General features: G+C 48.4%; 1 protein-coding gene across 1 annotated transcript; it reads left to right on the top strand.

The window, feature by feature from the left end:
* Positions 1-729: 729 nt before the first annotated feature.
* On the top strand, positions 730-19,262 carry LOC143824831 (dickkopf-related protein 3-like). The gene is made up of 8 exons (XM_077312566.1): positions 730-834; positions 4,336-4,418; positions 6,335-6,450; positions 14,326-14,378; positions 14,492-14,584; positions 16,481-16,628; positions 17,549-17,711; positions 18,775-19,262. Exons 1-8 carry the CDS (start codon positions 730-732, stop codon positions 19,097-19,099), a joined length of 1,086 nt encoding a protein of 361 aa, XP_077168681.1. The 3' UTR covers positions 19,100-19,262.
* The last annotated feature ends 4,085 nt before the right edge of the window (positions 19,263-23,347 follow it).

Here is a 23,347-nt window from a genome sequence, read left to right as displayed (position 1 = left end):
AACCGACCTCTGGTTAATCGGTAAAGTGTCGGAAACTATGTTTTCTTGGTCCAAAAGGGTGTTATCAGAATGCAATGTGTGTTTTCTGATAAAACTTTGGTCACTACGCGCCCTACCAACCCGAAGGGAGGGAATGCATAGAAAAGGTAATTTTCCCAGTGGCGGAGGAAGGCTTCCCCTATTGACCTGGGATCTGCCCCTCCCCTCGAGCAAAACAGATGGCACTTTGCATTTTCTGCTGTTGCAAATAAATCTATTGTAGGTTCTCCCCAGTTTTGAAAAATAGGGGTAAGGTATTGGGATGCTAGGGACCACTCCTGCAGCTAGTTGACATCCCTGCTTAGCACATCTGCCCAGACATTGGCACTTGTCATCGTCCTGTTGTGGCAAAGTCTTTCAACGTCGGAAGATCTTTCCCCCAACGACGCCAGGACGCCGGGAACAGCATCGGGACCCATGACTCGGCTGAAGAGGGAGACGAAGAGACTCGACGTTGATGCCGTGGTCTTGCTGGCATGTCAACATCAGATGATGATGGGGAATGTTGATGCCGAAGCATTGGCGGTGAACCTCGACGATGAGAGGACGACAAATTGTGCCGCTCCGTAAGCTGTTCAAGTTGCTCCTCCGACGTTGGCAAAGCGAGCTCCTTCAACGACGAGGGCTCCACCGAAAGTTTTGGCGCCGACATCCGATTAGGGGAGTCAGGCTGTTCGGCGGCCGATTGCGATGCAGTCCTTCGACCTCGTGGTCGCCCCCTCGACTCCAACCGATGTCTCAGTGGCAAAGGAGAAGCCTGCCTCCTATTGTTCTCGGCTCCTCCTGAAGACAAGGGCGAGCGGGCCCTAGATGGGGGGGGCAGCTCTCTTCTTCTTCTTCTTCTTCCTCGGTGGCTCTGAGGTTGCTCTCTCCACCACTGCTACAGCTTGCTGAGTGGGAGCTGAGGAGGTTGAAGGCCTGGGGTTGTCCAAAGCCATTAATGATTTCTCCCATAAGGCCGCTTTAATTCGCCTGGCCCTTTCGTCATGGGTCTTAGGCATAAGTCTCCTGCAGGAGGGGCATTGGGGTGTAGAATGCCCCTCACCCAGACAAAGGAGACACAAAGTAATGATCAGTCTGAGCCATTTTGGCCCCACACTGACTACACTTTTTGAAGAGAGCCATTAGAAATCTTTTCCTCACAGAAAGGAATCCTCACAGAGATATCTCTCTCACTTGAGGTAAAATACAGAGCTAGTCGGCTAGCGTCCTTTCTCCACCAGCGGCAAGAAAAGGACTGAGGGGAGATTGCTAGCTCCTCCCACATCACGTGACTTTGGGCGGGAAAGTCACTCTGAGAAGGGAGGGGCTAGCACTCTTGGGAGTATTTTGAGCTTTAAGTTGGCTAGTTATTTCTCCGAAGCAGGCCTGCGATCTTCACAGAACCCATGTGGGACTGCACAGAACCCACAAAGATGAAGAGTTGGTTTTCTCTCCCTGAAGGAGGCTCAAAGTGGCTTACAACCTCCTTCCCTTTCCTCTCCCCACCACAGATGCCCTGAGAGGGGGGGAGGCTGAGAGAGCCCTGATATTACTGAAGAAGAAGAAGAGTTGGTTCTTCTATGCCACTTTTCTTTCCCTGAAGGAGGCTCAAAGTGGCTGAGATTCGCTTTCCCTTCCTCTCCCCACAATGGACATCTTGTGAGGGAGGTGAGGCTGAGAGAGCCCTGATATTCTTCCTCGGTCAGAACTGTTGGTTCTTCTATGCCGCTTTTCTCTACCCGAATGAGGCTCAAAGTGGCTTACATTTGTCTTCCCTTTCCTCTCCCCACCACAAACACCCTGTGAATTGGGTGAGGCTGAGAGAGCCCTAAAATTACTGAAGAAGAAGAAGAGTTGGTTCTTCTATGCCACTTTTCTTTCCCTGAAGGAGGCTCCAAGTGGCTGACATTCGCTTTCCCTTCCTCTCCCCACAATGGACATGTTGAGAGGGAGGTGAGGCTGAGACATCCCTGAGATTCCTGCTCGGTCAGAGCAGTTTTCTCAGTGCTGTGGCAAGCCCAAGGTCACCCAGCTGGCTGCGTAAGGCCATACAGCCCATTCTCCAAAGCCAATATTTTCTCCTAGAGAACTCTAGTCTGAAATCTGGACCTCAGGGGTGATTCCTGGAGCTCTCCAGAGCTTGACTTGGAGGTCGGCAACCTAGGGGGAGGCAGGGGAGGGGGAGTGTTGCTGATGCCGTGATGTCATTTCCGAGTACCAGGAAGTGATATCACATCGTCAGCAACATTCTAGGAATCCCCCCCATCCCATTTTCTATGGTGAAGACCACTGATATTTGGGTAATCTCTAGAGAGTTACTTCTGAATAGAGCCAGAGGGATGGTTGAATCCGCTATTGGGGAGGGACTGCACTGCTCCTTGGGTATTATTGTGTGAAAGGGCAACCGTGTTAGGTCTTGCGGGTCTCTCTTGCCTATGATGACCATGTTGGAATATGCTAGATCTGTAGAGGGCCTGATTCAACAACATGTGGAGCATATCCTGTAGGGGGCATCGGAGGAGATGTGTAAGTAGCATATTTCGATTAAGAACCTCCTGGTGTTTTTCAAATAATCTCCTCCTGCTTGGTCCAGTCGGAGACTTCCTGCTCCTTTGAGCACACTTCCTGCTCTCTTTTCCCTCCTGAATATTTGTCAATTAGACAGGTAGGACTATCTCTCTCCTACCCAAACAAGTTTGTTTCTTTTCTTAATAAAATGATTCATTCTTTAAGCAGCCGGCGCTGTGAGCCTACTTTCATTATTTAAACTCTGCCAACAAGTTACACATTCTCAGCCTAGCGTACCGCACAGGGTTGTTGTGAGGGTAAATTAGGGGAGAGGGGAATCTTGTAAACCACTTTGGGTCCCCATTAGGAAGAAAAGCAGGCATAGGGTTACCAATTCTGGATTGGGAAATACCAGGAGTTTTTTTTAAGCAGCCAGCAGCCAGCTCCTCCTTCTCATATTTAAATTCTGCCAACATACATCCCCCACCCACCCCAGCAGAAAGAGCCTGCCTGGGGGAAGGCTCCTGGCCCCCGGAGGAAAACACATACTGTGGGAACTGAGCCCCTGTGGGACATTTCTGATGCCCCCCTCCCCGTGGGGGTGCTGAGCCCCTCGCACCTTCTCAGAATGAGGAGCTAGCTGAAGCATGCCGTCTAGAGCCAGGGACCGGAGTTCTTCTTTGGTGGCATTCAGCTGCTTCCTCAGCTGCCGGATGATGTGGTCTTCGGTGGTGCTGTGGAAGGTTTGGTGGCGGAGGAGCTGGAGAAGAAGGGGAAGAAAAGCAGGACTGGCAACTCACTCGCAGGCTGCCTTGCTCCCTGCCTTCTCCCCCAGATCGGCCCTCAGGAAGACGCGAGTTGAAATCAATTCAGCAGGATCCACATTGGAAAAAACAAAGTCAGTGCATACTCAGCCCTTGAGAAAACCTTCTCCCAGGCACCAAGAGTACAGAGTGCCACTGCCGCAGACAGAGTGTTCCATCTAGAACTCATAGCCACGAGGGGCCTCTGCTCCATCAGATTCTCCCCTCCCCTCTTGAAGCTGTCTATCCTTGTGGTTGTCACCACTTTCTCGAGCAGTGAGTAACATTTTTGTTTCTCTTTCTTAATTCCATCGAGCGCCCCCAAGTTCTTGTATTGCAAGAAAGGGATGAAGAAAGGGAGAAAATATTTTATTTATTTTTTTATTCTTTCTCCACCCTCTCTACCCTATGCATAGTCTTGTAAACCTCTCTCATGTCACCCCACAACCGTACTTTCTCCAGCTTGTAGAGCCTTAACCTCTTTAAACATTTCTTTGTAGGGAAGGGGCTGTAGTCCCTTAATCGTTTTTTAATTTCCCCCTTCCCCCCTCCCTGTTGTATTGCTGGCGGAAGATCCCCCACTCTTTTCCACCATGATCTGTTGCAGCAAGGACCAAGAGAGATGAGTGGGGGTCCTGATTTGCCCCTCACTAATTCACAGAGTCATAGAATCCTAGAGTTGGAAGGCACCTCTTGGGTCATTTAGTCCAACCCCCTGCACTGTGCCTTCACAGAATCAGCCTCTCCGTCAGATGGCTACCAGCCCGCGTTTAAAGATCTCCAAAAATAGAGAACCCACCACCTCCCAAGAAAGCCTGTTCTACTGAGAAACTGCCCTGTCAGGAACTTCTTCTGGAGGTTTAGATGGAACATCCTTTGGATTAATTTCATCCATTGGTTCTGCCTTTTGAGACGAAGCCATTGCCCTCTGCTGGCGTTGTCAGCCCACCACCTCTCATTCAAAACACATGACTTGGGTCTCTTCTGCCTCCGTGTCCTGTAGACACCAGCGAAGCTCACCTCAACTAAGAAGGTCATCAGCGTGACATGCCGGAAATCTTCTGGGCTTTCCAGAGTCTTCAGGAGGTAGGGCAGGATGCTCCCGCAGTCCTCGTTCCGGATCATGGCTCTGTTGATGCACACAGGAAGAGAGAGCACGTAGGCATGGCCTTTATTTTTTTGACATTAGCACACACACACACACACACACACACACACACACCACATTTATTTTCATTTCAGATTTCAGTTCATGTCATCAGGAAGCTACCCTATCAGCTGGAGCAATTTTTAGGGCAATTCCGCACGCCATAAATTTAGTGCCATACTCAGCCCCCGCAGATGCTATATTATGGGTGCTCTGCATGATGTCACCTGCCACCTGCATCTGGCCAGCAATCTATTCACGATATTTGCCATTTTAAAGCCATTTTATTGTTGGACTTGATGTTTTTATTGTGAACCTCTCCAATCTCATATGGGAAGGGGCGGCATACAAATTAAATATTGTAATATACTACTACAACTACTAGGCCACAGGGAAGTGGTCCTGGTGGAACGAGCTCCCGGAAGAGCTGCGGTCCCTGTCGGAACTCTCTGGGTTACGCAGGGCCTGCAAAAGGGAGCTCTTCCGCCGGGCATTTGGTTGAGGCCGGGTGGAATGAATGGAGTGATAAGATCAGGCTGGTCCTCTCCCTCAAACTGATGCTCCCCCACCCCCTTCCTTGACAATGTTTGAACATTCCACTGTTGTTTATGAGATTGATGTTGGCAGCACTGTTACGCAGCTCTCTTATGAGATCAAGGCTCAGTGGACGTCATCAGAAAGTATTTGCGCCACTATTGGCTTCAAATTTTTATTATGAGAATGTTTTACTTGATTTTATATGTATAGGGTTTTTATCTTTAGCCCTAAAGAAGCCCACCTAGCTTCAACCAGGGCCAGAGCCTTCTCGGTCCTGGCCCCCACCTGGTGGAATGAGCTCCCGGAGGAGATCAGGGCCCTGATGGAGCTAAAACAGTTCCGCAGGGCCTGAAAAAGGGAGCTCCTCCACGAGGCATTTGGTTGAGGCCGAGTGAACAAGCAGCATCTACAGGGCCCCTGCTCCCTCCCGCCTAAAAAAAATTCCACCCATGTGGGACACTCGCAAAATGGGGAGCAAGTTAGTCTTTTGTTGCAGCAGCCTAGTTCTTACCTAGCAAAGAGGTAGAGACCTTTCTGGTGAGTTGAGGGCTTCAAAAGAAACTCGGACCCTCTTCTCTTGAGCATTATTAGGACCTGATCCTCATGGCATGCACTCTTCACCAGAGCGTTGAACGCTCTCAAGGCAGACCTGTGCCAAAAGCCAAACCTTCTGTTAATGAGACCCTTGCTTTTATCACCAGTGTGCTGCAGGGAGATACAGGGGCCGAGCGTTCTGCCAGGGGATTAAACTCTGGAAGTTCTGTTCTATTGCACACATCGGCATAGGATGCTGAGTCTGGTGAAGGATCACTGGGAAACCCCAGTGGGGAGACGGTAGAAGCCTTAAAAACTAGAGGGGGAAAGATCCTGAAGAAAAAACACCTAATAGGTCCCAAACAAATTGGCTTTACTAAAAATTGTTCTACTCTAGACCACTGTTTAGCCCTCTATTCTCTTGCCGACAAATATCTTCATACAGGTAGGAAGAAACTCTATGCAGCTTGGATTGGGAAAAAAACTGGTAGCACCAACAACTGTCCCAAATGAAACTTGGTGATCACTTTTGGTAGAAAGGTAACACTAGGGCGCAAAATAACCTTGTCCCGGAATACCTGCAGAAAGGGGGGGTCCATGGACAAGCAGGTTTCAAAGGTACGTCCTCGTCAGACAACAATGGTGAACTGTGCAATCTCAACCTCAGCAGCGAATGTCGACGTCGAGGTACCGAGGCATCTCTGTGGGTCTCAGCTGAAAGCGGGAGCTCCACTGCCACCGAAGATAGATGTCTCAACGCCGAAGGCTCTTGAGCACGAACCAGCACCTCTGTCCACGTCGAGGTGCCCCTTGTCGGCGATACAGCGGCATGCTCCGCAGCCGACACAGAAATGGCTTCTCGGACTCGAGACTGTCCTCTCGACCCCGTGTCCGATCTCGGTGAGGAGGGGGAGATCTATCTTCTGGCCCTCTTAGACATGGATAGAGAGGTTGTCGAGAGGCATTTAGCTGAATTGGATGAGTTCAAATCCCCTGGGCCGGATGAAACGCACCCGAGAGTGCTCAAAGAACTTTCTGGAGAACTTGCAGAAACCTTGTCCATCATCTTCGGGACCTCTTTAAGGACCGGAGATGTCCCGGAGGGCTGGAAGTGAGCAAATGTTAATCCGATCTTCAGAAAAGGGAGGAAGGAAGTCCCGGGAAACTACAGACCAGTGCGTGTGACCTCTGTTGTGGGGAAGATAATGGAGCAGATATTAAAGGGATCGATCTGCAAACATCTGAAAGACAATTTGGTGATCCAAGGAAGTCAGCATGGATTTGTCTCCAACAGGTCCTTTCAGACCAACCTGGTTTCCTTTTTTGACCAAGTAACAGGTTTGCTGGATTGTGGAAATTCGGTTGATGTTGTTTACTTGGATTTTAGTAAAGCTTTTGATAAGGTTCCCCATGATGTTCTGATGCATAAATTGAAGGACTGGATTTTCAGATAGTTAGGTGGATAGGGAATGGGTAAGAGAACCGCACTCAAGAGTCGTTGTCAATGGTGTTTCATCCGTCTGGAGGGAGGTGCTCAGCCCGGTACTTTTCAACATATTTATTAATGATCTAGATGAGGGGGTGGAGGGACTACTCATCAAGTTTGCAGATGACACCAAATTGGGAGAACTGGCAAATACTTCGGAAGATAGAGACAGAGTTCAACGAGATCTGAACACAATGGAAAAATGGGTAAATGAGAACAAGATGCAATTTAATAAAGATAAGTGTAAAGTTCTGCATCTGGGTCAGAAAAATGAAAAGCATGCCTACTGGATGGGGGATACGCTTCTAAGTAACACTGTGTGTGAACGAGACCTTGGGGTAGTTGTGGATTGTAAACTAAACATGAGAAGGCAGTGTGATGCAGCGGTAAAAAAGGTGAATGCCATTTTGGGCTGTAACAACAGGGACATCACACCAAAATCACAAGAGACTCCCATTGTATACAGCACGGGTCAGACCACACCTGGAGTACTGTATGCAGTTCTGGAGGCCTCACTTCAAGAAAGATGCAGATAAAATTGAAAGGGTACAGAGGAGAGCGACGAAGATGATCTGGGGCCAAGGGACCAAGCCCTATGAAGATCGGTTGAGGGACATGGGAATGTTCAGCCTGGAGGAAAGGAGGTTGAGAGGGGACATGATAGCCCTCTTTAAGTATTTGAAAGGTTGTCACTTGGAGGAGGGCAGGATGCTGTTTCCGTTGGCTGCAGAGGAGAGGACACGCAGTAATGGGTTTAAACTACAAGTACAATGATATAGGCTAGATATCAGGGAAAATAAATTCACAGTCAGAGTAGTTCAGCAGTGGAATAGGCTGCCTAAGGAGGTGGTGAGCTCCCCCTCACTGGCAGTCTTCAAGCAAAGGTTGGATACACACTTTTCTTGGATGCTTTAGGATGCTTAGGTGTGATCCTGCGTAGAGCAGGGGGTTGGACTAGATGGCCTGTATGGCCCCTTCCAACTCTATGACTCTATGATTCTATGACTAATGGCCCGATCTAGCAGGGCTTTTCTCTTATCAGAGGAAGTCCTTGGCCTCTGAGCCCTGTTGCTGGTTGGCCACTGTGAGAGTCAGGATGCTGGACTAGAGGGACACGCACTGGTCTGTTCCAGCAAGGCTCTTCTTACATGTTCTTCACCAAACCAGACTTAAAGGAATTTTGCAAGACCTACTTTGGCAGAAGATGATTTTGGGGGGAAAGAAAGGCGAAACAGGACAGAAACAACAATCAAATGGACATCCCCCCACCCCCCGCCTCTTACCTTCACCAAATCAGGCACGGGGCTCCTCAGCATGGTTCTTAGTATGCGGACGGCACACTTGGTGTTGTGGATAGTGTCGTGCCTCATGCCTCTGATGGCCATCAGAATTAAATCCATCTGCTCCTCGGGACGGAGCAGTTTCTTGAAAACCTGGAAAGCAGGAGATGAAAAGGAAGCCAACAAGAGGTTCAACCACAGAGAAGGAGGGGGCTTCAGCCAGTGTGCGCATGGGAGGGGGGTAATGTATATTGCCTTGCACCCAGGGATTCACTAGAAGGAATCTCCACACCTACAGGTAAGGCTGCATGCTCTGGACTGGGAAATTCCAGGAGGTTTACGGGGTAGATTCACAGAAGAGCAGGGCTTGGAGAGGAGACGGGTCTGGCTCTTTTCCAAATGAATACATGAATGAATAAAGATTTCAGGAGAACCAGGCGTTGGTGGGGTATTTTACCCCCAGTGGGAGCCAGGATTGTCCAAGGTATTGAGATTCGTTAGAAGTAGCTCTTAACGCCTTGGCCTCCATGCCCTGTTGTTGGCCCCTGAGAGAAGAAGCTGGAGTAGATGGACCTTCACTGGTCTGATCTTTTGATGTTCTTATGGAGTCCTTGGCCTCCATGCCCTGTTGTTGGCCCTCCAGAGGGACTGGCTGGCCCCTGATTCCCTACTTCTCCCCACAACAGACACCCCATGAAGTAGGTGAGGCTGAGAGTCCTCTGTGGTAATGGCTCTGCGAGAACAGCTCCATGAGAACTGTGGCTGGCCCAACATTGCCCAGCTGGCTGTGCGTGTGGAGGAGACATGGGGAACTCAGCCTGATTTCCAGAGTAGAGCTCATTGGCCTTAACCTCTATACCAAACTGGAACTGGGAGGGAAAGCAGGTGCTGGAAGGGAAGGCAGCATGGTGTGGTCCAATCTCATCAGATCTAGGAAGCTCAGCAGGGTCACTACTTGGAAGGTAGATCACCAAGGAAGGCTCTGCAGAGGAAGGCGATGGACAACCACCTCTGCTTTTCCCTTGCCTTGAAACCCCTTTGCTGGAGTTGCCATAGGTTGGAAGTTGATGAGGGTAGGAACTTAGAAGGGAGACCACCAAGGAAGGCTCTGCAGAGGAAGGCAAAGGCCAGGCACCTCTGCTTCCCATTTCCAGAACCATTCAGTTCCAAGTGCAGTCCGGCATCGCCTAACCTCTTGGAGCTTGCAGGCACCTTTGAAATCTTGACTGAAGGCAGTGAGCCTCACCCCAATATGGCTGCCTCTGGAGGCGGAGCCAAGCCAAAATGGCTGCTGTAACTTGGTGCTGTTCCCTTTGCTAAGACCCAAATCTCACTATGGCTACTTGCATCACATTCAACCACTGGCAAATCATGATCCTTCCAAATCTTCTTGACAGAGTCACAGGATCTGTGTGCCAGCGCCATGTGCCATCTGTAAAGGTATTTCTCAAGGCTGCAGTTCTCTACCTTGATCCGTGGCCCTCCTTGCCGCTAGGGGGCTCCTTCTCACAAGGATGTCCACAGTCATCTTGGGAGGCCCTGTGTCTCTGGTGTCTCTTTGTTAGGAGCACAGGGCTGGCCTCGATTTTCTTAAAGACACAGAAGTTGCCATCCAACTCCAACCGGATCTCTGTCTCCTCATCTTGATTCACCATTCCTCCCCTTGCAGCCAGCTGGATGAGCTTGGGCTAGTCACAGTCCTGTTAGATCTCAGAGCATTTCTGTCAGGGTTCTCTCAGCCCCACCTCCCTCCTGGGCCAGGTGATCTTGGCAGCCCTACCAGGGATCCCCTGCTGCTAAGGTGCTTCTGTGCTCTGAGGGACAGTGCTGCAGCATCCCTGAACCCCAAATGTGCAAACTGCAGGATTTGACAAGAATGCGGTCACCATGGTGGCGTAGCTCCCGTCGGAGAACCAGGCCAGCCAGAAGGTCTTTTCTTCTTCCCACTCCTTCATTAGAGCCTGGTACTTCGGACTGTCCACAGTCAGGTTCCTGCCTGAAAGAGGGGACACAGCACCGAGGACTCTCTTAGGACCATCGGGGTCTCTTTCTCTCTCCCCCCACCCCACATACCCAGAGGTCGGGGTTGGGATGGCCACATTTGGAAAATGCACCGAGTCATGTCTGACCCGTGGGGTGACGCCCTCTAGCGTTTTTATGGCAGACTCAATACGGGGTGGTTTGCCAGTGCCTTCCCCAGTCATTACCGTTTACCCCCCAGCATGCTGGGTACCGACCTCGGAGTGGTGGAAGAGATGGGTAGGTCGATGGTACCAGAGGGTGAGAGCCGACGTCCTGGTAACCTTTACCAGACCAGTAAAGATAGATTGGTTGAAAAGGGTAGGCTTGCTGTGTCCGTACACCCGGCACAGACACACATGTCACACGTGTGTGTGTGTGTGGGGGGGTCTACCTCAATCTGTCTGATAACTACAAATACCTCCACAGCCGTTGAAGGACTAGCAGGATCCCCAGAAGCAGCACAGGTGGCATTAAAGTACAGGTCAACCCTATGAACAGTTCTGCAGAAGAGAGTTCCTCCACAGGCATTTGGTAGAGGAGGTCGATCTGAACCACCACTTCCCAAGGGCCCTCCCCCCCTGAGCCTCCCTCCTATGGCACCCACCCTAATTCCGTCCAACCCACTGGGCTCTCAGTAGGAGTCACTTCAATGTTTAATTTTTCTACGGTTCCATGTTGCTGGTTGTTTCACTTCATTCATTATTGTTAATCTAAGTTACCTGCTGTTTTGTTTCTGCTCTGTTTCACGCAAACCGCCCTGAGCCTTCGGGGAGGGCGGTATACAAATATATATATAGAATCATAGAATCATAGAGTTGGAAGGGGCCATACAGGCCATCTAGTCCAACCCCCTGCTCAACGCAGGATTAGCCCTAAGCATCCTAAAGCATCCAAGAAAAGTGTGTATCCAACCTTTGCTTGAAGATTTCCAGTGAGGGGGAGCTCACCACCTCCTTAGGCAGCCTATTCCACTGCTGAACTACTCTGACTGTGAAAAACTTTTTCCTGATATCTAGCCTATATCGTTGTACTTGAAGTTTAAACCCATTACTGCGTGTCCTTTCCTCTGCAGCCAGCAGAAACAGCATCCTGCCCTCCTCCAAGTGACAACCTTTCAAATACTTAAAGAGGGCTATCATGTCCCCTCTCAACCTCCTTTTCTCCAGGCTGAACATTCCCAAGTCCCTCAACCTATCTTCATAGGGCTTGGTCCCTTGGCCCCAGATCATCTTCGTCGCTCTCCTCTGTACCCTTTCAATTTTATCGATGTCCGTCTTGAAGTGAGGCCTCCAGAACTGCACACAGTACTCCAGGTGTGGTCTGACCAGTGCCGTATACAATGGGACTATGACATCTTGTGATTTTGATGTGATGCCTCTGTTGATACAGCCCAAAATGGCATTTGCCTTTTTTACCGCTGCATCACACTGCCTGCTCATGTTTAGTTTACAATCCACAAGTACCCCAAGGTCTCGTTCACACACAGTGCTACCTAGAAGCGTATCCCCCATCCAGTAGGCATGCTTTTCATTTTTCTGACCCAGATGCAGAACTTTACACTTATCTTTATTAAATTGCATCTTGTTCTCATTTGCCCATTTTTCCATTGTGTTCAGATCTCGTTGAACTCTGTCTCTATCTTCCGGAGTATTTGCCAGTCCTCCCAATTTGGTGTCATCTGCAAACTTGATGAGTAGTCCCTCCACCCCCTCATCTAGATCATTAATAAATATGTTAAAAAGTACCGGGCCGAGCACCGAACCCTGAGGTACCCCGCTACTCACCTCTCTCCAGTCTGATGAAACATATATATATATATGTTTCATCAGAGTACTTAAAAAGTACCGGGCCGAGCACCGAACCCTGAGGTACCCCGCTACTCACCTCTCTCCAGTCTGATGAAATATATATATATATATATAATATAAATGAAATACGAGGGGCCAAAGGCTACAGAGATACCCCCTCCCATTGGCTGGTTAAGATAAGTTGACCAGATTTTAAGATTAGTAAAGCGGGACACCACTGACCAGGGGGGTTCTTGATTAAAAATTTGGTCTATATGGAGCAGCAAAAAGTTTAATAGAACACAAAAATAGTATTGTAATATACATATTTTTAATTGCAACATAAGTACCATTTGCCAGGTACCCCCAGATGCCCCTCCAAAAGTGGGGCAATCTGGTCACCTTAGGTTAAGAGCCCCAGGCCTCAACCAACCCCAAGGAAAGCTACCACCTGGCCACTGCTACCTTCCCTCTGCAAACCCCCTCCCCCCCCCACCACCACCCTAGGGAAGACTTCCATCACTTAAACAATGCCACAAGTATTTTTTCAAGTATTGAAAAAGCCCATTATTCGAAGACTCCAGTGCAGTTTTAACAGATGTATCCTAAGCCAGTGGATCTGTCTGTTTGTGTTCCATTACGACCAGACAAAATTGGCTATGGATTAACCAGACTGTTATGGCCCCTGGGCCAGATTTGATTCCTCCCAGCATTTGATAGGATAATAGGATAGGATAATACCAGATCAGAGGCAGCATTCATTCATTCATTCATTCATTCATTCATTCATTCATTCATTCATTCATTCATTCATTCATTCACCCACCACTCCCAGCCAGAAACAACCCTCCTAATTATCATCCTCTTAGCCTTTTCTCTGTTTTGGGTAAATTGTATGCTTCCCTTGTGCAAATTAAATTGGATAACTGGATCCAGCTAGGGACGCCATCTTCCAGGTTGTTCGCAGAGTTCAAATATGCGAGACAGAGGTGCACCTGCAGCTTAAAAAAACACAATAGTTTTATTGAGAAGAGAAACAATCTTTGTGAGTAAGAAAGGAGAGACGGAGAGTCCTAACTAATGTACTGGAGGGGAAAGCAGGCAGGAAGTGTACTCAGGGAAGCAGAAAATTTCTAATCCAGCCAATCAGGACATAGGAGCGTGTTTGAAAAATACCAGAAAGTTCCTAATCTAAGCATGCTGACTACGTATCCCCTCTGAGTATTCCAACACAGGTGGCATGTGGAGATCACCGGCAAGTGCTCTTTAGACAGCCAAGATCAGTTCCTCTGGAGAAAATGACTGCTTTGGAGGGTGAACTCTATAGGGCCTTATATCCTGCTCTCCCCTCCCCAAAGCTCACCTGCCCCAGATCTCCAGGTATTTCCCAACCCAGAGATGGCAGCCTCAGACGTAGGCAACTGAGATTTTGGGTCTGGAACGGATAGGCTTCAGGAAAAATAGCTCTGTTTTGCACCACATGTTAGTTTTGTCTTGTTTGATTTCATCTTCTCAAAAGAGAAAGCTCAATATGGTATTTATCAACTTTGATTCAGCGTTTGATTCAGTTTCCTGAACAGAAGAAGTCCCAACGGTACCTCTGACCCTCGTATTCCTAATTAACAACTTGTTAAGCATTCCTCGTTGAAATGCAATATAATTTCCAAGATTTCTACATCGGTTAGTCAGCAAGTAGGCGTACGACAGGGCTGTGTTCTGGCTTCCTTCTATGTTCCTTCCTCTTAAGTTGGCTTCCACTGACCTGCATGCCCCTAAGTTGGCCACTAACCCGTTTCCCGTGCTTTTATACGCTGAACGCGCTCTCTCGCTTTCACTTCCTGCAGCCGGCATGAGTCAAACTTTAAAAACATTTGCTGAGTGCCAGTAAGTCTGAATGCTTTCCTGTCCTTGCCGTATTATCTTACACTGGAGCAGTCTGTGGCGTCGGAGTGGAGAACCAAACGGAAAAGAAGGGAATAGGTGCCTTTTCCTTTTCCTTTCTGACTGATAACAACCTAAATCAGGAGCAAGTTCCTGTATAAAATTTACACTCAGGCCATGCAGGAAGCATTCTGCCAGCAGTCACTGGAGAGAGAGAGAGAGAGACCAAACCAATCAGGTGACACAATGATCCTGGCCAATCTCAAGCTTAGGTAGGTGAGCACACCAGCATCTGCAGGTGCTCCATCCCTGCTCCCAGCCCCTTTGCCTGGCAAAGCATGCAACTCTAAACCCCAATCTCCGTTTCCTCACGTAAGGCTTGCGGCAAGAGAGGGGATCTGCTGGAATTCTAGCTATTCCCCAGGACTGGAAAAGCTGACCTGATAGTCCAGTGGCCTTTAATGTGTTTGCTTCCTCCCCGACAGGTGTGCGAGAACGACAATGATTGTCAAAGGGATCCATTCTGTTTCCGGTCGCTGCTTGCATCCCGGTGTCAGCAGTGCAAGGCTGAGGATATGGTGAGTACACCGGGGTAAAGACAGAGATGCAGAAAACCTTTATTGGCATAGAATTCGATGTGCATAGACAACAAAAAGTAAAAATTCCGATCAGAGGCATATGAAAAGCAATGACAGTACCTTATAACAGAGTACATCGGGGTATGCTTGACAGAGCATTGTTTGCATGCGGCTTCGATGCTGCATCCATTGTGGGAACATGGTCTTTCCCCTGAAGGGAAGTGCTGAACATGGGCGGTCCTGTGACTCCCACTTGCCAGCAGGCCACGCCATCCACTGTGTAACGCACGCATGTCGGAATGGCCTCTGGTTTTTCTGACGCAGCAAATTTTTCATCTCCATGGAATGTTCTCCTCCTGATTCCGGGCGTACATCTTGAAATTGAAGTATGCAAACGGTAAAGTCAGAACCAGCATAGACTTGGACATGACAATGCAGGGACTTTAAATGTAGACTCAACATTTAATGGCATAAGTGACTTTAAAAGTATTGCATGAAGGAACAGAAGCTACGGCTCCCCCCTGGTGATATTGCCTCCTGGAGGGTTAGGTGTCCGCAAAATGTCATATTATAATAATCTGAAATCTAATATCCGAAAAATGTTCAGATTATATTAACCCTCGTTGTGCAAATTTATAAAGTGAAAAACATAGACACAGCCCACATGATACAGAGTAGAGAAAGCAGCCAGTGAGATTTTAAAAATTCTGCACGAATAACAAAAATAGATGTCCACTTATCAAATGTAAGTCTCCTTCTCCACAGCTGCTAAAAAGCTCTAGGGCCTTTACGCACGGGGATCTTTGTTGCAAATTGTTTGCGGAATGAAAAATCGCCATTTAAAATAGTGGAATTCGTCGTTTTGCATACCTGCCTTTGTAGTGGAATCAGTTGCGTTTTTTAGCGTTTCCCACAGGCTTCCGGTCTCGGCAGAAATCGCTAGAAAGGAAGCGCTATTGCCAAGCTCGTCCCGCCCCTGGCCGTCAAGCAGCCAATGGGCAGCCGTTAGCATGCTCCCAAACAGCCCCTTTCCCTTTAAGAAAGGTTTTTTTTAAAAAAAAAACAGACCCATAGCAACGAATCTAGGTAGATTCATTGCAACGGAGAGACCCATCCAGCTGCCTAATGTGAGCTGTCGTTTGATTGTATGATCGTTGGCACGCTGCCTCGAGTGATAAAAAATAAATCCCCCCCCCTCTCACGGGCCCGATTTTCGGCTGAATTAATGTGTAAAAAATAAAGGGACTTTATTTCAGCAAACGGGCTTTTATGTGGTTTGTGCTTAGTGACTAAAGGTGAAGGACTGAAGCCAGGGAAGCCTCTAAAAAGAAAGAGGCTCGCCGGTGCGTTTATCCCCGCTCGCTCGGAGAAAAAAAAATGGCGATCGCTTCGCCGGAAGTTTGGAGGAGAGAGCCAGGGGGAGGGACTTTGAAGAACCAGCAACAATGGTAACGCACAGGTCTTTAGCGCTACTGTTGCAGATTGGTTGCAGGAGTGTATCGCTATCCGGAGGGTGAATCCACTTTTTGGGATTTCCCTGAAAGCGCTACAACGAAGCGCTTTTTGCGGATTGGTTTCAGGAGTGTTGCAGATTGTGTACGACGTCATGCGTTATGGCAAATCAATAGCGTTACCAATTGGCAGCCATTGTGCGATTTTGAAGCCGTGCAAAAAGCCCCCTAGTGTGTGCCAGTAGCTTCTGAGCACGTACGAAAGCTTAAATGTACAGAAGCTACTGACACATACCACATCACTCTGGGGTTTCTCAAAGCCTGAAGAATGTTTCAGGGGTTTCTCAATGGTAAAATAAAAGTTGAGAAAGGCTGGAATAGACTATTGGGGTGTTTCAAGGAATGGGGTACAAGCTCCCTGCACCTCGCTTGTCCTGTCTCCTAGACTTGCCTAAAGGATGGCGAATGCTGCTTGGGTTACCTGTGCGTCTGGGGCAAGTGCGCAGAAGGTGTGAGCCAAGGAGAGAGTGGGACGAGATGCGACCCAAACAGAGACGAATGTGCTTCAGGATTGTGCTGTGCCACCAGCAGCTGTGAGATGCCTTTACAGGCTTCCCCTTTTGCTCTCCCCGGAACTCATGGCAGATTAGTGATGCAATAAAAGGGGGCGCTTTGGGCAGTCTGATTACCCCAGATGTTACTTGCTGGGGGGCATGGCTAGGCATTACATTTCGTGGATACAGCCTCTGCAAAAAGGCAATAACCTTTGTGGCCACTGAGTTTTACTGGCTTCCCCTTGGCCCCCATGGACCCTCATCCGGTCCTTTCGGTTTTGATTACTAGATCTTAATCCTCTTTGGGGGACGTAAGGACATATGTCTGCAGCAGGAGTCTTCAGGCTTTTCGTTTTTTAGCACTGTTGGGTATGACTACAAAATGGCTGCCGCAGGAGGGACCGCCAACTCCAAAATGGCTGTCACAAGAGGCGGAGCCAACCACAAAAGGTTAGGAAGTGAGGTCCAACATAAGTGTAACAGCAACTCTTCAACATTTCGGGGCCAAAAGTCTGTTTGGGAGGATGCCTTTAAAAGAAACATTGTTTGAAAATATTTTTATGCATACAACAATTTACCATCAGATGCAGCAAAGAGCCTTATGTTTTGGTGGTAGCAGATGCTGAAACAATGGTTAAAAAGTCAACACAGGGAATCCAGCCTCCAGTGAGTAATCAGAAGTCCTGGCAGGCATCAGAAAGGGTGCCAGCGGACTCCATATTGAGGACCTCTGATCTGGACAATGCTACCTCCTAACAATAGCTTTGAGAAATTCTTGCCTACATTTCCTTGAATTTCGCTGAGAATTAAGCCAACATTTCTTGACTATCCAGAGAACTTCTCCCGCAGAAACCCCATTCATTTCAAGTAGGGCTAACAGAGGGGACGTTCGGCACTTCTTTTGATCGCTGCATTTTGCACATGTAAGGTTTCCCAATTTCTGCCCTATCTCCTTGCAGCTTTATCATTTCCAGTCTGCGCTCCATATCCGAAAGAAGGAGAAGCATGCCAGACACCTAGCACAACCTTCTTTGGGCTGATGGGCTGGGGTAACCAGGCGGCATTTGCCAAATCCGGGCAGTATTGTCCATGTGCCCAGGGCTTGCAGTGCAGAAGTAAAAGGTCAGAGGATTAATTCTGTCAAAAGAATCCCCTTCCTTGTTGTGTCACTTAGTTCTAAAATGAACAGAAGGCTCTTTTAAAGTGGCTCCTGCTGTTTCAATTAGCTGATTCTCGTTTACTCCTCGTTGTGGCTGGATTGGGCAGATGGGATTTAATTCCCGATTTCTTTGCTAGAGCGATGCATACCATTTTTAGAATGTTTTTTTTCCTAGCGTTGCAATTGTGTGTGATCGAAAATAAAAATAATAATGAGAAATTGCTTTGCAGCTGCAAAGTGAAGATCAGCCTGGCAAACCTCCTGCCATGTCAACAGAAAGCAGCTGAAAATGCTGATCACGTTGGCCATTCAGTCGCGTCCAATTGGTGGCGAGCCTATGGCTCAACTGTGGTCATGGTTTTTGATCTTGCACTCTTCTTTTAGTTCTATAATGCTCTGTCCGGTGTCCATTTTGATTGCATCTAACCACCGCGATGTCAATCTGGTTTCCTTTTTCCACTGACCAATCCTAGCATAATTGCCTTCTCCGTTGAGCTGACATAGTGATAGTTTCGTGCTTTTCGCCTACCAGTGATATATTAGGATTTATGCGCTATAGTATTTCCTTGTTTGTAACTTTTGCTGTGCACAAAATCAGTGGAAGCCTTCTCCAACACCAGAAATCAAACAAATGGACTCTCCTCTTGTCTGTTTTCAATGCCCAATTTTCACAGCAATGTGGCTATTGGAAATACGATAGATCAAACTAATCTACATTCGGTAATCAGGTTTATGTCCTTGTTTTTTCACGTTTGGTTCATGTTCGTCATTGCTGAACAACCCAGAGCAATTCAACATTTTATTTCCATGATGAAAATAGCCCTGGGATTGCAAGCATTTTGCTGTTCTGAGCAAGGCATGCAGGCACTACGATCTCTAACCAACCACAAATTGGGTCTGAGAAAAGAAGGGCAAACAACACAGAGGACACAGGAATGCAACAGATCTGCACCGGGATGAAATGATACTACATTTGTATGTCTCCCACTAATCCCACTTCTGCCACCGTGTTCCCTTCCCTCCTAGATATGCCGTTTCTACATGTGAAAAGCCAGAGAACAGCATGGAGATCAACAGCCTCAGTGAACAGCTGCCTGTTTTACAGCCTATCCTGTTGAACCGGAACAAGGAGGAGGCTTACTATGGTGACTCGAGGCCAGAGGGCCAACTGGCCATAGTCAGCCTGCCCAGAGGCCTTTATTCTATGGAAGATGCTGAGTTGAGTGAAGACTACGAAGAGAAGAGACTGTCTCCATGGGAGGAAAGGGACGATCCCAACCGGTCGGATTTCCAGGAACTTGAGCAGCTGGCTGACCAAATGGGACAGTACTTTGGACCCGGCTTTTACTAACTTTGAGGGTTTTTTGCCTGAGACTTTCACAGCTTGCTCCTCCTCCTTGCCATCCTCATCTTTCTCCTTTCCCTCTTTGGCCTTGCCCCTCCTATCCCACTGACGTCTACGTTGTGCATGACAAACGTTTGTTTTTGTTAATAAAAGCTTTAATGTGACAATGCTGTTCTGTTTACGCTTTGACCGTCATTCTTAGGCTTTCCGGCGAAGGAAAAAAATCGGATCCCGTTTCATTAATAAACAAACAAAACCCAAACCCTCTAAGGCAGTGGTCCCCAACCTGCGGGCCATGGCGCCGGGCCGCGGCTCCCTCTCCCCGCCCCCCCCGCAGTAAAAGACTTCCCTGGCCGCAAGCTTGCGGCCCGGGAAGCTTCTTACTGCGGGAGGGCGAGGAGAGGGAATCAGGGCTGGGCTGCGCCCGCGAATTGCGCATGCGCAATTTGCAGGCGCGGCCCGATGCGCGGGTGCGGCCCGTGGGCGCAGCCCGATGCCCTGCCGGTCCCCAGCCTCAGAAAGGTTGGGGACCACTGCTCTAAGGAACCTTGAAGATGGGAAGACCTGTGGGCAGGAAACAGAATGGCAAGGCTGCAGAAAGAAATAAAAGGGGCAATTATGAGGGGTCAGAACATTAATATGGGTCTTCGGTCTTCTGTCTCTCACATTTAGCCCATCTAATATGATTGATCTGCAGCATAAGATTGTTTATGTTTATGTTCCATGTGAATCGCCCTAAGGGGAGGGTGGTATAAAAATATAATAAATAATAGGCCTGACAACTAAAGGTAGAGTATATTGGTCAGAAAGTTTTCCATAGAAAAATATAGCATCAGAAAAATGTGATTTAGAGAATAGAAAACAAATTCCACAATACATCATGGGGGTTGACGGGAAAGGTTTTTATATGCCACGTTTTTCTACCAGGTGTCTTAAGGCAGCTTGCAGTCGCCATCCCTTTCCTCTCCCCACAACAGACACCCTGTGAGGGAGGTGAGGTTGAGAGAGCCCTGAGATTACTGCTCGGTCAGAACATCTTTATCAGGGCTGTGATGAGCCCAAGGTCACCCAGGTGGTTTCATGGGATGCTATATAAATTTTAATAATAATGATGATAGAGATACCAGCCTCCACTTGAAACCAAGAGATCCCCTGGAATTACAGATCAATCAATCAATCAAACTTTATTACAGTCGTTCAGGCCAAGTTCTATTAAGTCAGTACATAAGAGACCAAAAGAATATGGTCGTTTAATGGAATGCAATTTAAAACAGATCATAAAACAGAACTTAAAACTATGCTACTTTGGAGCATCAGATTTTTATGGCGGTGACACAAAATGTGGCCAGCTGTAACTGGGGGGACTCATCACCTAGCAGCCTCTTTGCTCAATCTACACCACGATGTTCTGGCAACTTTTTAAGGAGTGCTTTTTCAGGAGTGGTTCGGAATTGCAGGTCTTTCCCAGAGCACATTGATCAGTCCCTCCGGACAAAATGCTTTGGAGGGTCCCCAAATCTCCAGCACTTTCCCCAGCCAGGATCTGATAACTCACCCGCCACCCCATCTTTGGCCATGGGAAACGTGGCAAACCTAGACAGGCTGCAAAAGGGGAGGAGTGATAAAGTGCTACGGGGGGAGCGAAAACGGCACAAGGCAGCTGATGGGACGCGGAACGAAACCAACCCGCGAGAAAGTGCAGACGGGAAAGAGGGATGAGCGTGCAAAGGATCCGGGTAGGATGCCAAAAAATAAATAAATCAATAGGGCAGCGGAGGAATGGCAGGATGCCAAGGGGGATGCAGAGACGCCGGGGCGGCGGCAGAAGACGACCAGCGCCGCCTTGAAGAGCAGCCGAGTTTTATCCAAGGCATCCGCTTTGCTGAAGAATTATCCTTGCACATTAAATCCTGCGCCTTGCATAAAACCGCAAATGCTAAACGTGCTTCGGGAGCGCGGCCACGTCGCTCCCAAGCCGCGGAACCCACGCGCAAAGCAAGATTCGATCGGCGACCGCTCCAGCGCATGCGCGTGCCCATTGCCTTGGCGACGGTCCCGGTACTCCCCGCCGCGGCTGAGCGTTGCTGAGTGCGCCGCGAGAGAGGGAGCGTCTCTGAGCCCTTTCTTTGGACCCGCCTCTCACTGTCGCGAGTTGCCCAGCGATTGGACCCCTTTGCCGCTTGTCATTTTCACGCCCTTCTCGCGGGTCAGTATTGTCCCCGCCCCCTAGAGCGGCTACAGAAGGCAGCGCCCCCTAAGGGCCGTGGGTGCGAAAGGCGCGGAGGGGGAGCCGCGGGGAGCCTCGTAGCGAAGGGAGCTCCGTCTTTGCCTCCTCCTTGTGGGTTGGGGGAAAACAAGGCGCTGCCAAAGCAAACACGAGCCCGGGATCACTAGGAGAGCCCGAAGACGGCGTCTTGTGGCTGTCTTGGTTACCAAACCCGAATTGGTTCTTCTTTTAAGGATTCATAAACCTCCCCCTCCCAGTAAACAGTTTGGACAGATTAAATAAACGAATACAATAGCGGTTAAAATACTAAAAACAAAACTAACCATACAAAGAAAGAGAATATTGTCAATTCAAGGGCGGTCTCACGCGCAAGGAGTATATATACGAAAGCACTGATTGACCATTGCTGCTTGGGTCATAAATGGATACAAAGATAAAGTATATTATGCATTTCCTACCAGTCTGTGTAAGGTGCCTTAAACAATCTGACGTAAAGTCCTACATTTTTCTTAAATCTGCAGCGCTGTTGTGTAGTTGGATGTTTTTTTTATCGCACAAGATATCCAAGTCTTATTTTATTTGACTGACTAGATTATAAGCCCATTTTAAAGAGGAATAAAATGGGCGCTGGGAGGGCTCCGGCAAGGGCACGGCGATGGCGAAAGGGGCCTGTGTGGGCCGAGAGAAGGCTTCCCGGCCCACCCCCCACCCGAGGCTGCCCGAGTCCTCCTAGCGCCCATTTCATTACTCTTTAAAATGGGCTTATAATCTAGAGCATCATCACACCCAGGTGCAACCGAAACCTATGCTGCAGAGAGGAAATCCAGAGCAGATACTTGAATGTCAACCTTAAAAGTGCTACTGGACTCAAGTTTTGTTGTGGTACTTCAGGTCAACATGGCTACCCAATTTGCTCTCAGTGGCTCACATGGCAAGAAGCAGACTGCTGTGTCCTTTTACAGCTTGATGTTTCTGTACAGCTTCTCTCCCACACCATAAATCCACCCTTTAAAGTTTGCCTGGAGTGTCTCACCTATTGAAGAAGAAAGCGGCTGAAAGAAGCCATTTTGGCAGCCTCTGTGCCATCACCCCTGGAGAGCCTGCCTCATGGCTAGGGAATGAGCTGGCCTGCAGCTGCTAACTGTGGCAAGCTTTTTGTCTTCTCAGTTCTCTGTCATTCAATAACAAATATACGTTGAATTAAAGGTAAAGGTAAAGGTTTCCCCTGTGCAAGCACCGAGTCATGTCTGACCCTTGGGGTGACGCCCTCCAGCGTTTTCATGGCAGACTCAATATGGGGTGGTTTGCCAGTCCCTTCCCCAGTCATTACCGTTTACCCCCCAGCAAGCTGGGTACTCATTTTACCGACCTCGGAAGGATGGAAGGCTGAGTCAACCTTGAGCCGGCTGCTGGGATTGAACTCCCAACCTCATGGGCAAAGCTTTCAGGCGGCTGCCTTACCACTCTGCGCCACAAGAGGCTCTTATACGTTGAATTATACAACTATAAAATGAATGTCTCTCTTGATATTTTAATTTTGAGTATTTATATTTGCTGTAAGAAGAAATTGATTTGAAGGGGGTAGGGATGGAAGAAGCAGGCAAGTGAGATTCTGTGCCAAGACCATAAAAGCAGTTGTCTAAAGTATTCCCAGCGCACAATCCAGGAGCACCAATCATGCTTGCTTGGATCCACCCTGATGTTTCTTGTGGAGAAATTGTTATTGAGTGATTGGAGGCTCGCCAGTTTAGGACACTCAAGAGAACTGGACTCAGGCTATAGAGAGATTCAGGCAAATTTAAATTAAACCTTTCCCCAGGCTTTCTAACCACCAGAACAGCTGCTAGCTCAAGATTGCTTTCCCTTATTAAAGAGAGTATGCTATAGGCTCTTGGGAAAGCAGAAAAGCTGTTATGATGGAAAGGCTCTGCCTCCTCGAGTAGAAGGGAAAGGTTGCTTTTTCTGGATTTCTTGATTTATAAGCAGGAAAAGGATCCACAAGAGCCACTCCCACTCCCAGTAATTTT

The sequence above is a fragment of the Paroedura picta genome, chromosome 15 (genome assembly GCF_049243985.1).
Source record: "Paroedura picta isolate Pp20150507F chromosome 15, Ppicta_v3.0, whole genome shotgun sequence".
NCBI lineage: Eukaryota > Metazoa > Chordata > Lepidosauria > Squamata > Gekkonidae > Paroedura > Paroedura picta.
Note: the sequence above shows the minus strand (reverse complement) of the source record. Positions and strands in the feature narration are given on the sequence as shown.

What these genes read in the sequence shown, in the direction of transcription:
- LOC143824831 (XM_077312566.1), top strand. Translation starts at nt 730, where the DNA reads ATGCAGTCCTTCGACCTCGTGGTCGCCCCCTCGACTCCAACCGATGTC. An exon ending in GGCTCCTCCTGAAGACAAGG is followed by an intron (nt 835 to 4,335) that starts GCGAGCGGGCCC and finishes CGTGTCCTGTAG; the next exon opens with ACACCAGCGAAGCTCACCTC. An exon ending in GTGCTGTGCCACCAGCAGCT is followed by an intron (nt 16,629 to 17,548) that starts GTGAGATGCCTT and finishes ATCTCCTTGCAG; the next exon opens with CTTTATCATTTCCAGTCTGC.